This window comes from Actinia tenebrosa, unplaced genomic scaffold (assembly GCF_029948245.1).
Source record: "Actinia tenebrosa isolate PJP-AT-01 unplaced genomic scaffold, QUT_ActTen_1.0 PGA_scaffold17__23_contigs__length_9995812, whole genome shotgun sequence".
Classification (NCBI taxonomy): Eukaryota; Metazoa; Cnidaria; class Anthozoa; order Actiniaria; family Actiniidae; genus Actinia; species Actinia tenebrosa.
The window spans coordinates 6993045-7005390 of record NW_028292577.1 but is presented as its reverse complement, the minus strand read 5'-3'; the positions used below and the strand labels follow the sequence as shown (position 1 = coordinate 7005390).

The window sequence follows — 12346 nt, the reverse complement described above, 5'->3', positions numbered from 1 at the left end:
ACCAACGCAGACCAAAAGGAGAGGCTCCTGTGTTAAGATAATTTTATACACCTTTTGCCAGTGCCTGCGCAACTAGCGGTCAGCACTCAAAAATTGAATCTTTAAAGTTGATGGAAGCTGGGATGATCAAATGGAACACAGACTTCGAAAGCAAACGTCATCATTAGAGCCTGCGATCAAGGTGGTCAGCAAATAGTACCTTTCCGGCGGTAGCCGTTGAACCTATGAAGGATAACTTCATTCCAGCCACAGTCCAAATAACATCCAATTTATCTCAATAGCATCTTAACAGAGGAAAATTAGTCGTAAAAATCTGTAACGATCCACACAGTCACCTATAGACACGATGTATGCAGTCCTTTGAAAAACCTTTGCCGCTGACCGGCTTCACAGGACTTCAACCAGTGCTACGATCCAAAACATAAAAAAACAATTTTGCATTTATTTTTTCAAAATTTCATAATAGAATCACTAGTTAATTATAATAAAATAAAAATCATAGGATAAAAGATGCAAATTCGGCGTAAAAAACGTCTTCGTTCCGTACGATCCATCCAACCGAAATCCAGTCCATTCCATCTATGTACGGTTCCAGATTTTCCAAAATTAAAAAACACTCGAAATTCGGGCATTTAGAAGAGTAAAACAAGTTTTAGAAGTTGGGCATGTTTTTGCTATATAGTAAGATTATCCATGGCCTTTCAAAAGGTGAAAATTCAAAACTTGCAGCTTAGTCGTAAAATACCTTTTTTTCACTGGGTTGCCTGTGGTGCCCAAAATACCTTAAAATGAGATCGAGAACTTCAGAACGGTTAGCGAAAAACATTTAACCAATTAAACATATTTATAAAAACGAATTTATGTCGCTTATTTGGCCATGTACCTTGAAATAAATATGATTATTTCGTCAGCTCTTTAGGTCAATTTTAGCTGTTGTTGTCCGTCAGTGAAATTTTAGATGGAGCCTATTAAAAGTCATTGATGCCGGTAACGCAACGCTGTTTTCTCCAGTTACAAAACCGCTGTAGTTTTACTAATCGAGTGTATTCCACTTCACTGGTCAAAAGATATACAAAAGCGGTCCATTTTTATTAAAATAAAACACATTTTAAAGGTGTACACATTTGAATAAATTTGATGAGAAAAAATAAGTGTTCGCAAGTTCTGAAAGAAAAATACACTTAAAATGTTCCGAATAACCCGCTCCTGCAAAATAGCGGTACATAACAAAGATTAGGTGTTAAATAAGCTCCAGCATACCTACACATTGGGCAACCCAATGCACGCTTCCAAGAGCGTCTTGTTTTACTCTAAGCAGGCATATTAGAATGTCTATTATGAGTTGGACATCTTGATGGTAGCCCGAGTAAACGCACCAAAGTGCGTCTAGTTAACGGAACAAAAGAAAGTGTGCAAGGAAGTCTGTTAGTAAATGACGCCATCATGCAAACGAGAAATACAACAAAGGAACTATGATAGACCAAAAATTTAGTATATAACAATTCTTTTAATAGTAGTATTCATAATTGGAGTATTTTTTTTTACAGTTTCAATATGTTCGTAAAAAGATTTTTCCGACGATCAAGTTCATGTTAACTGCACATATTTTCCATGACGCTAGGTCAAAGTTCATATTATTCAGATTATTGTCATGCTGTTCTTTCGTCGAACCACAGCAAGCCCAATTTTCATAAATTTGGACCATAAATAAGTGGCCGTGGTAGTTTGAGTTGTGGGTGAATTAAGAATGCGAAGTGCATATTTACTGTAGATATGCATAGTGAGTAAGCAGAGGACCAAATAGGAATAAATGGAAAAACAAAAGCGCCGAATGCAATATCTGCGTTTGACGAATTCAAAAACGTACCCATCTAGAGGTTCCTTAAACTTTCGCGACAACTTCTGAAATCAGTATTAATTAATTATTGAGGCAAATCAGAGGAAGATCACGATAGCCATTTCAACGTTTCTGTTTTATAATTATGACAAATAGTCAATTTTATCAAGGACTATTTCAGCATGACGTGGAGTGAAGATGAGAGCCGGGCGGAAGCGAATTGTATTCACGCCAGATCCATCTATTTCGATTCCTATAGAAAAAAAGAAAAGAAAATCGATTAACAATGAATTCAGACGGTTACAGAACCATGCATAGGGATCCCAAGAGAAATTTTTCTCGTACCGCAAGGAAAAGCCTTTCTGGTTTCCAGACCTTCTCGCGCTTGCAAACACGACGGTAGTATGAATAAGATAAGATTCCATATTTTTCAAAACGGGGTTTCAGATTTTAAAAAAATATGAAAAAAAAGGAGAATGGTATAAGGTTGACCTAACTCCTTACCCTCCCCCTCTGGATTCGTCACTATCCCTCCCCCCTCCCTGCAAGAAAACACGATGTGCCCCTTCTGTTTGCCAACACTTGATACCTTCTTAGGTCAGAGAAAATGACGTCACTTACCATTATTTCGTAATGCCGTAAGCATACCATTCCTAGAATCTACATTAGGTAAGTCTATAGCACAGTACGTTCCCTGACCACGAGCATTCGATAGAAAACTAGAATATCTTGCCTGAAAGTAACAATGAAAGAACGTCAAAATGCCAGTTTACTTAGAAAGAAATCTCGTACCAAGTGCCCTTCAGCGTCCACGTCTTCCCAGCTTTGTCGATAGCAACTGGGGAGACTTTTTACCGGTACCAGCCCGCTGACCAAAATATCCGGAGGAATCTGGGCTCGAGATCGCTTAGGCAGATGAATGGTTTTTGTAGGAAGACTGGTAACGAGTAAGTAGTGCAAAGGACTGTGGGGTTTATTTCAGGACGCGCTATAACATAGCCCAGAATGCCTTGCAGCATAGATTGATAACCAGGATTCCATTTGACTAAAGAGAGGCGAATATCCTACCTCTAGGTCCTTTAGACCATTCAGCAGTGCTCGCCCAGCATTCTGGGTAGATTCTGCAAGGTTATCCTCATTAATGACTTTAATGACTTCGCGTAGTAAAAGAATCTTGCTTGGATCTCCCATCCATGTGTTAAAGATGCGAAAAGGCTGTGAAAATATAGCGTTTTAGAGGCTTTTAGCTTTCTAACGGCTCGTTGCAGGTGTTGCAATATATCACGAACCCGTGATATGGTTCTGTAAATTTTCGGAAAACGAGATTGAAAGAGATTGAAAGAACTGAGATCCCAGTTACAGGGAAGTAGGGTACCCTTGGTTACAGGAAGGTAGGGACACGATTTTTGTTTTCTATCAAAGGGAAGTTTACAACAACAACAACAGTGAACGAAAAAAGGGCTAAAACTTGTCTCGTCTTATCTCTTTTGTATTTTCTTATTGGTAGGCTCCCTGTGTCTATAATAATTTCGACTCGGACTCCCTCTTCCTGAAACCTTCCACAGGACCCCCGGAGAAGAAAAGATGACCTCTAGGGTAGCTAAAATCAGTGACTAAGCTATAAAGTGTTGTCCGAGTGCTCACCACGTTTGGCCTGAACTCAGATTTGCAGTAGAATCCACCAGTGCACATTTTCTTGGCAAAGGTCACAATATCTGGGGGCTCATCCAGACCCCAGTGTTCATGGGCCCTGAAGAAAATGTTTCATTTTAAAATGTTTTTTTCTGAAATATCATGTTAAAAAGGAAAACAATCTGATTCTATTAGCAATTCTGAGGTTGAGGAAAAACCGGGTCGAGTTGCTATTTAAGGGACGAAATGGACGCCATCTTGGAAATATGCAATGCTGCAATGCAAACTGGGCCCAGTTTGTTCCTCAACATCGGAAAGGCTTATAGTACTGATCTATAGGGATCCAAAACTCGAGAGCAAACGTTTTGTTATTCTTCGTCATTACATGATTCATTCCATTCAAGAGGTTGAAATTAATTGCATTGTATCTTTGTTTTGTATTTACCAGAATTTTCCAGTTGCGAGGCAACCAGTTTGAACTTCGTCCACAATGAAGGCTGCACCATACTTCGATAAAACGAAACAAACGATGAAGTTAAATTACAATATTGTTTTGTTGATACTAGGATACTTTTTTCCGGCGTTACAAGTAAGTAAATTTTACGGTTGAGTTTATTGACTAAGGACCAATGTGCACTGAGAGGTCACATGACCATGGACTTTGGAGGAAATACGTCATAATCAAATTAGTCGTTTACTGAAGCCCTTGGATAAGAAGTTAGTGAGATAAACGTTACCTCTTTTCCAATGTTCTGTAGTCCTTTGAAGAACTCAGGAGACGCGTGACGGTCACCTGGCATCAAAAGAAGCAAACTTAATGAAGAACAAATTCCTTTTACTTTGGCTGAATATTTTTCCTTCTTTTGAAATAAAACTCTTTGCATTTCATCCGCAAAATGTACCTTCTCAAGGGTTACCAGTAAAGAAAGAAACAACACTCAAGGGAATGACACTTGGTTTTAAGTGGGCCAGAACTAAACATTACGCGCCCAGGCTTTCTAAAATCTGTATGTCTCTTGCTTCTATCCCAGCATGTCTCGCGGTCAGCTTAAGTGAGTAACGGGGAGTGGTGTTTGGCATGAGTCTACAATATTCCCAAACTAAGAGGCCTCTTTATTCCATGGAAAACTTTAACTCCAATTTTTCTCATAGCCTTATTCTCGACCCCAAAATCCCGTCTTCGTTCATTACTGCGCGTGCACGCCGACACAGTTCTCGAGCATGCGCAGTAGTTTCTTGGATTGCTGTCATAGTAACAGTTACCTCCTTCTCCTTGAATGGGTTCCACCAAAATACCAGCCACGTGTTTACCAGCCTTGTTCCACTTGGTGATCAATTCACGCACCTGTAACAAGACATATGCTTTCATTAGGTGCATGATTTGGGATACCATTTCACATATGACACTTCATGGGATACCTGTGGTGACATTGTTAAACATTATGATATACTCTCGACTCCAGATCCCAGTTATCATTTTTACTGCGCATGCTCTCATGCGCAGTAAGAATTACAGGTTTCTGAGATTGATTGGAGATAGTGATTATGATACTGCATGGGATACGTTTGGTTCACAAATCACTCTCGACCCCATACCCCCGTGTCATTCTTGGCGAACACGGCACAGCACAGTATAGCATGTCCGTACCTATATCGTAAATATTCTTCACAGTTGTGCAAATCCACATACATTCTAATATTATTGTTTTTTTTTTGTTCACCTCATCCAGGCAGCGCTGCTCTTCAGCTGTGTTTTCTCGAACGTTTTCTTCCAAAGGATACTTTAACTGAGGGAACGAGGCTGCTGGCCAATCAAAGGCTGGTAAATCTACCTTGTGAATCGGCTTGGAATGGGTTGCTGTGAGGGCACCTGATGAGGAAACAAAAGACAGATCACTAGTCAGGTTAGTACAACTTATCCTTCTTAATGGCGCGAACAAGTTCTTTTATATGCTCTGCTTTAGACTCCCTTTCTCATGAGGACTTTCTTTCTGAAGACCTTAGCACCCACATGGAAAGGATTGTGCTGGCGTTGCTCTGTTTACTGGAGGCCATATATTCTTTGCTACATATTGTAGGTTTGCACCGCTCTTATTTTTTACACGCTAACCAAAATCATAGCGATTGCGTATTAGGACAAGGTTATATGCGTTTTTTGGAAAACATCTTTCTTAGTTTGCGGTTGTGCGGTTTTGCGGTATCATCTACAAGTGCCGAATTTTAACTTTTTTTTTTCGGTTTCATTTGCGGATTCTGAGTTTGAAAATCTTTTTATAGCGACTACCGATTTACTCACCAAACGTTCTCCCATGGAATCCTCCTTTGAAGGAGAGGATGGAAAGAGAAGTAGAACCTGGGCTCTGTTAATAAATAAAAAAATCGTTTATTTAAAAAAAATCAGTTTGATCAAAATGAGCACTCAGGTTCTAGCACACACATATATGGACACTGGGAGCACTTTCCATTTACCCGGAAAAACCGCAAAATTCCGGTTGGAAACATAATGGTATGTGTTCATATGTGTCATTCCGATCGGAAAGTTAAGGAAACCTCGGTCTTCCGATTGAGGTAATCCACTTTTCCCGCTCTTTTTGGTTCTTCCGGTAGACGCGTGTACCATTTGTCAAATTTTCCCGCTCTTTTCTCTTGGACCAACCGGATGGATTGGTTTAAACAGAAAGCACCCTCAGTCACACAGTTCTCATCCTTCCAATTTATTCACCCAAATATAATATTGCTGTCAATTACTTGGATTTTGGAAATTTTGCGCCTTCAAATGGAGCAAGTATAAGACCAACTAATAGCGAAATAAATTCGATATGTATCGTATAATAAAATAAGGAAAACTAATCTTACTTGATTCATTACACATGATTCCATTTCTTCGGCTGTGGGATTTGGGTCTCCTCGAACTCTTGTCTAAAATATCAAAAAAAAAAGTGCGAAATCTTCTAAAGTTGACCATGTCGCACAAAAATACGTTGAAAGCTGTTCTACTTTTTTGTGCTGATTTTTTTTTTTTTTTGTTTTTCTTTTTTTTCTTTTTTCTTTTTTTTGCGTGGAAGGTAGAAATTAAAGAGGGAAATTACGTGCGCAAATTCGACTCTCTTCGAATATCCTCTAAGAGTTGCAAGGCCTCAGACTTAAGGCGTGATTGCACGGAGCAATTTTTCTGCAACTTGTCTCGCAACAGCGTTGCGGCATGAGTTGCAATAGTGTTCATACGACAATCGTTGCCAAAAGCAGAAACGAATTTTACTTTTGACGATTGCTACAACTTGTCTCGCAACATTTTTTTTTTCAAATTGCACTGTAGTTTACACGCTGCAATGCTCCACGCAACTGCGTTACAAGTTGCAGAGAAAATTGCTCCGTGTAAATTGCGCCTCAAAAGGTGCAGAGATAATGTGCAAAAAACTTGTTTCGTGACAGAACAACTCAAAAGTGTTTCATGATTGACAACAGAAGTTGCAAGGTGTTTTTGCTCGTAGTTTTTGACAGTTTCAACTAACCTTATACCGAAACATGGCGGCTTTCATGGCATTTTCTACAGAGCATGCTCCACAAGCCATCGTTGTCACTTCGGAAAGACCAGGAGGGGCAACCTAGGAAAAACACTTGTCAATAGGGATGAGAACTAAACGTGTATACTACTAGTGACTCCAGAGTTTTCCTCTGCGCCAATTAATAAAGAATTTCTGCTGAACTATAATGGCAAGGGACGACTGCCAAAATAGGTAAGTTAGAGGGTGCCCGATAGAAAGTGTTCCTTTTTGCAGAGGGAGGAAAACTGGAGAATCTAGAAAAGAACACTCTCCAACAAGCAACTCTTTTCAAGTATGACAATGGTTACAAGTGACACTAAACACTGAGATGGTGGCATCAAAAGACAGAATATTATCCCCATAAATGTAAGACATGCAAGCATTTGCAGTAACATTTTCTTCTTCTTAAATTTCTTTACACCATTACTTACTGAAAGTAGAGAATCCTTTAAGTCTTGAGGGAAAGATGCAGGAGGTAGAATACCAAGAGCTGAGCGGTTGACTAAAGTAGACTAGAATAATAGTAAAAAACTTGTAAGAGAGATTACCTCTTCAACAGAATCACCATTTTTCAAAATTTAGGACGTTTTCATAACAAATAATAAATAAAAACTGTGTCAACAGCAGAGGAAGCTGATGTAGGGTCATCAGAAAAAACTGTTTCAGCAAAGATGTAATAATAATAAACATAATAATATTATTTAATCAGAGGATTCACAATAAGTGAGGCCCTGCAAGTCATTTGTTCAAAATTGTACACTTTTTAACTGAGAATTTTTTTTCAGCATTTGTACTGGATCAAATATTTTGTCATGTTGACGTATTTGAAACAGAATTCATGGTGTTTCTAATGGAGGATTACATAATCAACTTAAACAACTACATACTACATTAGCAGGATCGTGAATGGCTCTGATGAGTGCTGGATGATTATAACCTATCAAAACAATAATATTACAATAAAATCTTATTAAAGACATGCAATATAAGGCTTAAAAATTAGCTGAAAAATTGAAAATTACATTTGCATGTGTAGAGCCACTTCTCACACTTCCCCATGGGACCTTGTGCTTTCTTACTAAGTTTCCCCACTGGGAAGGAGGTGTGTAAAGTCTCTCCTATCTCCTCTTTTTTCCCTTCAGGGGAGGGGTGTGTGAAGTTGCTGTACACAGAATACTTCAGGCCAGGCAGGTACAAACCTAAAGGAACCGATGCAATTTGCTGATAGACATCCAACATTACATTACCATCAGCATCAACTATATAATTCCCACGGCATTTATCATAATCTACAAAGAATTTTGTAGCATTGGACTGCTGTTGAAGACACACACAAAAAAGATGTGAAATTCAGTATATCTGGTTTGCTATCACTCCCCTCCCCCACCCCTCCCCCCCAAAACAATTATTCATATGGATTGAATGTTTAATCACTTGATAAATCATATGCTAAATTCAACCAGAAATAGTAACATAGTCTTATTTTGTTGTTATTAATATGTATAAATGTATATAAGTATTAATTACTGCAAGTGGAAACATTGTACAAAAGTACTAAGGGAGGGGTGGGTGAGGGACAAATGTGACTGAGGGGGTCGAGTGGGGGTCCCTATTTTTTAATTTTAAAGATATTTTGGTTTTACCTGTATTTCTGATAAGTCTTTCATTAGCTCCTGTGAGGAAAAAAAAAAGTTTTCTACTAGATATTGTACACTTGCAAAAGAGTCCATCAAATGAGGCAAGGAACAGGAGATTTTGTCAAAGGCTGTACCTCTGATCTTGGTCCTGGTACTGGAGTCTTCATTTTTGGATGATCATATTCTTCATCATATGCTAAAGTTCTCAATGACATCACTCTAGAAGATCTACTGATTACACCTTAAGTGTCGCAAGTAAGAGAGAAAGATAGGTTAGAAATTCGTCATTATCCATCCTCGGAAATTAAAATTCAATCTTGACTTCTAAATGTGCAAATATCGTTAAAGTGACCTGACTTGGACAAAAATGATTGCGAGCTCAGAACAAAGGTACTCCAAAAATAATATTGTTATTGTTATTGTTTGCAAACGTGTCATGGATTCCATTTTAAGCTCAATTGCTGAGAAGTCGTAAGGCGAGCAGCAACACTAATCTTGACACAACAGTTATTGCATGTTGGGAACCCTGTGGACTGTATGCAAGCAAAATCTCGAATTTGGAATTGGAATTGGAATTTTGGAATTTGGATGCTTGGAATATGCTCGGGCATCAGTCGTGTCGTACGTGTCTTCGGAGAATGCTCGGTAAATACTCGGCTTGGCTGCAGCACATATGGATTGCGGAGTTAGTTTAGTTGAGTTAGTTTAATTTTACAAAACATAAATCATATAAAGAAAGAAAGAACTATTGTACATTACGTCGAAAGCACGTTTTCGTTGTGGGTTGCAGGCAGGTTTTCAGGTTACAGAGTTCGGTGCACGTGAGCGAGGTATTAAGTCTTTCTTTAGCCGAGCTTCAGTCACATTTCACGGGGAAGGCAATGTTCTTTCATCAGTTTTTCAGCCCTGTTTCAAGTATCTTGGTGCCGGTTGTTGGTAAAATGTGGTCTTGCATATATCCGCAGCACTTCACTTACATTATGTAACAACTAGTCATTGATTATAGAACTTTATGCCTTTACAACTGAAGCTTAACCCAGGATTTAGGAGTTTTGTAAAATTAAACTCGTTTGACCATATATCGAACTGATTAAAGTGATCTAGCAGTTGTATGTCTATACTAACCATTACAGAAGGCCAAGGAGCATCGTTTTAAGATGACGCGATGGATATTTCTCGCAAAATATTTTGTTGTACACAACAACGCCATTTTGTATTCTTGGTAAATAACGTAGACACGTGATGTATGGGATACCTGTGTCTTTGGTGGGAAGCCTACTTCCGGTCAAATGTCGGCGTTTGCAAAAAAAAACTTCTATTTTTTAAAATTTTGTTTGTTTTAAACTTCATTCTGCTATTCTTTTCTCTTTAATTTGTAGGGTAAACTTGATCAATTATCGCGAGATAAAAGAAAGAAAGTTGGACAGAAAGAGAGACAAGAAAGAAAGAAAGGAAAGATAGAAACCAAAAGGAAACAGAGAAAGAAAGAATATCAAAGAAGAGAGAGAAAAAAAAAAAGGTAACAAAAAAAAAAGAAAGAAAAGGAAAGCGTAAGAATAAAAACACAAAGAGAAACGAGAAAACTATGTGTTTTAAAACATTTAAAATATTTTAAAATATTTAAAGGTATTTTGTTGATAAAAACAGCCTTGTATTTCAAATGAAATTTGAAGCATTATTTGTACAAACTTCTCTTCTGTTTATCTTTTTGTTTATCTTACTGTATAATCTGTCTACCTGTGTGTCTGTCTGTCTGTCCCACTATCTATTAATCTGTCTATCTTCTGTCTGTCCATCCATCCCTTCTCTTTAAATCTAATGATCATTGGCTTCATGTCTTCTATATCTCCAGTTAGGATTTTCATTGCATTGTATATTTTTACACTGGACTGGAAGTACTTCATCTTTCAATTGCTGAGTTCTAGTCTTTTTTTATGAAATTTAATATTGCCTGCATTATTTACATGAGTTTATTTTGCTTTTCAGTATTCTATAAGATTATCCCCAGGCTTGACTCTTACAGTAATGTAAAACTAGTTTTCCATCAGCTCCAAAACACTAGAATTAAAGAAAAGACAAACGATGAAAAAAAACAACAGATCTAGGAGGATTTCAATGGGGCTGTTGTTACCTAGAAAGTGTCCTTTTAGAGGTTTAATAATAACTGGAAAGGGGGGTGACTAGCCACCCAATTCACTCCCAAGTAATCGCTCCCTATATCAACCATTGATTATAGCATGATGAGCTTAGCTCCTAAAAGATTATCTTTTTAACTGGCTGAGGGCTCTCCTTACTGTCTGTAGCTTTCTTCCACATAAAAATTTACAATACCATTAAAATAAGGCTGTTGAATCTTCATTAGGCTATGGAATGAGTATGCACCAAAAGGAAGACTCTAAGATCACGTTCACTAGGAAACAGCAATGAAATAAAATTAATACTTACTTCATAAAGATTGGAAACAACTTGATCTGGAGAAGGAGCAAATGCTTGTCCAACATACAGAAACTACAAAAATAACAAAAAAAGCTTGTCATCGTTTATCACCACCACAAGTACGCAGTGGCGCAGCTCAAAGGGATCGAACTGAAAGCATGTGAACCTTGGCGTCTCTTGCAGCTGCTATGCAGTCCATGTATGACCCTGAAGCACCTGTCACCCCCGAACCCTGACCCTGTTCCAGAGTCAAAATCGCTGAAATTCATACCCTGTTCCAGAGCAAGATCGCTGAAAACCCTGTTCCAGAGAGGAGAAAGCGTGATTTCATATACCCTGTTCCAGAGCAAGCGCGATTTTATATACCCTGTTCCAGAGTAGAATCGCTGTAAACCATACCCTGTTTGGCGGCACATACCCGTATAGCGAATATAGGGGAGTACCCCCCCCCCCCCCGGGTTATTGATACCCTGAAACACCTAGCCTCTGGGCTGATCCTGGTCAGCAAGAGCATGGCTAACTTGTGGATCAAATCTGAGTTTATTGTTTTAGGTTTTGCAGAGGGAGGAAAACCAGAGAAAAACACACCACTGTACCTACCAGTGAGTCTGATGGTTCACATCTGATGTACTTCTTTATAAATTCAATCAGATATGCAATCGTTTTAGTTCCTTCGACTGTCCACTTCTTCTTCTTCATTATTGGTGCATCCCCAGCTGCTTTTAGGAGTACTTCAACTAAAATCAGGACAGCACTGCACGTCATATAAGCTCACTGGAGCTCAAATATTAAACTAAGATAACTTCTAAAGATAACTTGGAGTTGGATTAAAAACAGCTAATTCCAAAGGTCCGTTGATTACTATCTTACTTGATTTGAAACCAATGTATATTAATCGACGTCTTTCGATTACTTACTACGATTTATTTCCGTGACTAACTACATTTATAGAATTATCGTTTTGGTTTCAACGTTTTGAGATATTTTCATGAAAGTCTTTTAAGAATACTAAAAAAATAATGTCAACACTTCCTTGGCTTTCCATCTAGAATATAAAACACAATCACTAACCTTTTTGCTTTTCACCATTTTTACTACTATCTGCTTTTGTCTTGGTGCCGTTAGGAGGTACAGTTTGGCGATTTTCAGTTTGTTTTTCTGTACCTTCTAACCCTTTGTCGTTTTTAGCTTCCTCGTCCGCCATCTTGGATTTCTTCAGCTGTCCAGCGGATTACACTGTGGGCTCAATGTCCTGTTTT

General features: G+C 38.4%; 2 protein-coding genes across 2 annotated transcripts; both read right to left on the bottom strand.

The window, feature by feature from the left end:
- Positions 1–1487: 1487 nt before the first annotated feature.
- On the bottom strand, positions 1488–9876 carry LOC116302379 (4-aminobutyrate aminotransferase, mitochondrial). Its single transcript, XM_031711657.2, has 17 exons — positions 9777–9876; positions 8786–8892; positions 8658–8687; positions 8214–8331; positions 7902–7951; positions 7446–7526; positions 6982–7074; positions 6326–6388; positions 5766–5829; positions 5191–5339; positions 4733–4814; positions 4207–4262; positions 3915–3976; positions 3482–3587; positions 2906–3052; positions 2459–2570; positions 1488–2090 (listed from the first exon to the last, which is right to left on the bottom strand). Exons 1-17 carry the CDS (start codon positions 9859–9861, stop codon positions 1981–1983), a joined length of 1515 nt encoding a protein of 504 aa, XP_031567517.1. The 5' UTR covers positions 9862–9876; the 3' UTR covers positions 1488–1980.
- Positions 9877–10280: 404 nt separating this feature from the next.
- Positions 10281–12296, bottom strand: LOC116302376 (ubiquitin-like protein ATG12). The gene is made up of 4 exons (XM_031711654.1): positions 12159–12296; positions 11688–11824; positions 11097–11159; positions 10281–10709 (listed from the first exon to the last, which is right to left on the bottom strand). Exons 1-4 carry the CDS (start codon positions 12289–12291, stop codon positions 10650–10652), a joined length of 393 nt encoding a protein of 130 aa, XP_031567514.1. The 5' UTR covers positions 12292–12296; the 3' UTR covers positions 10281–10649.
- Positions 12297–12346: the final 50 nt, after the last annotated feature.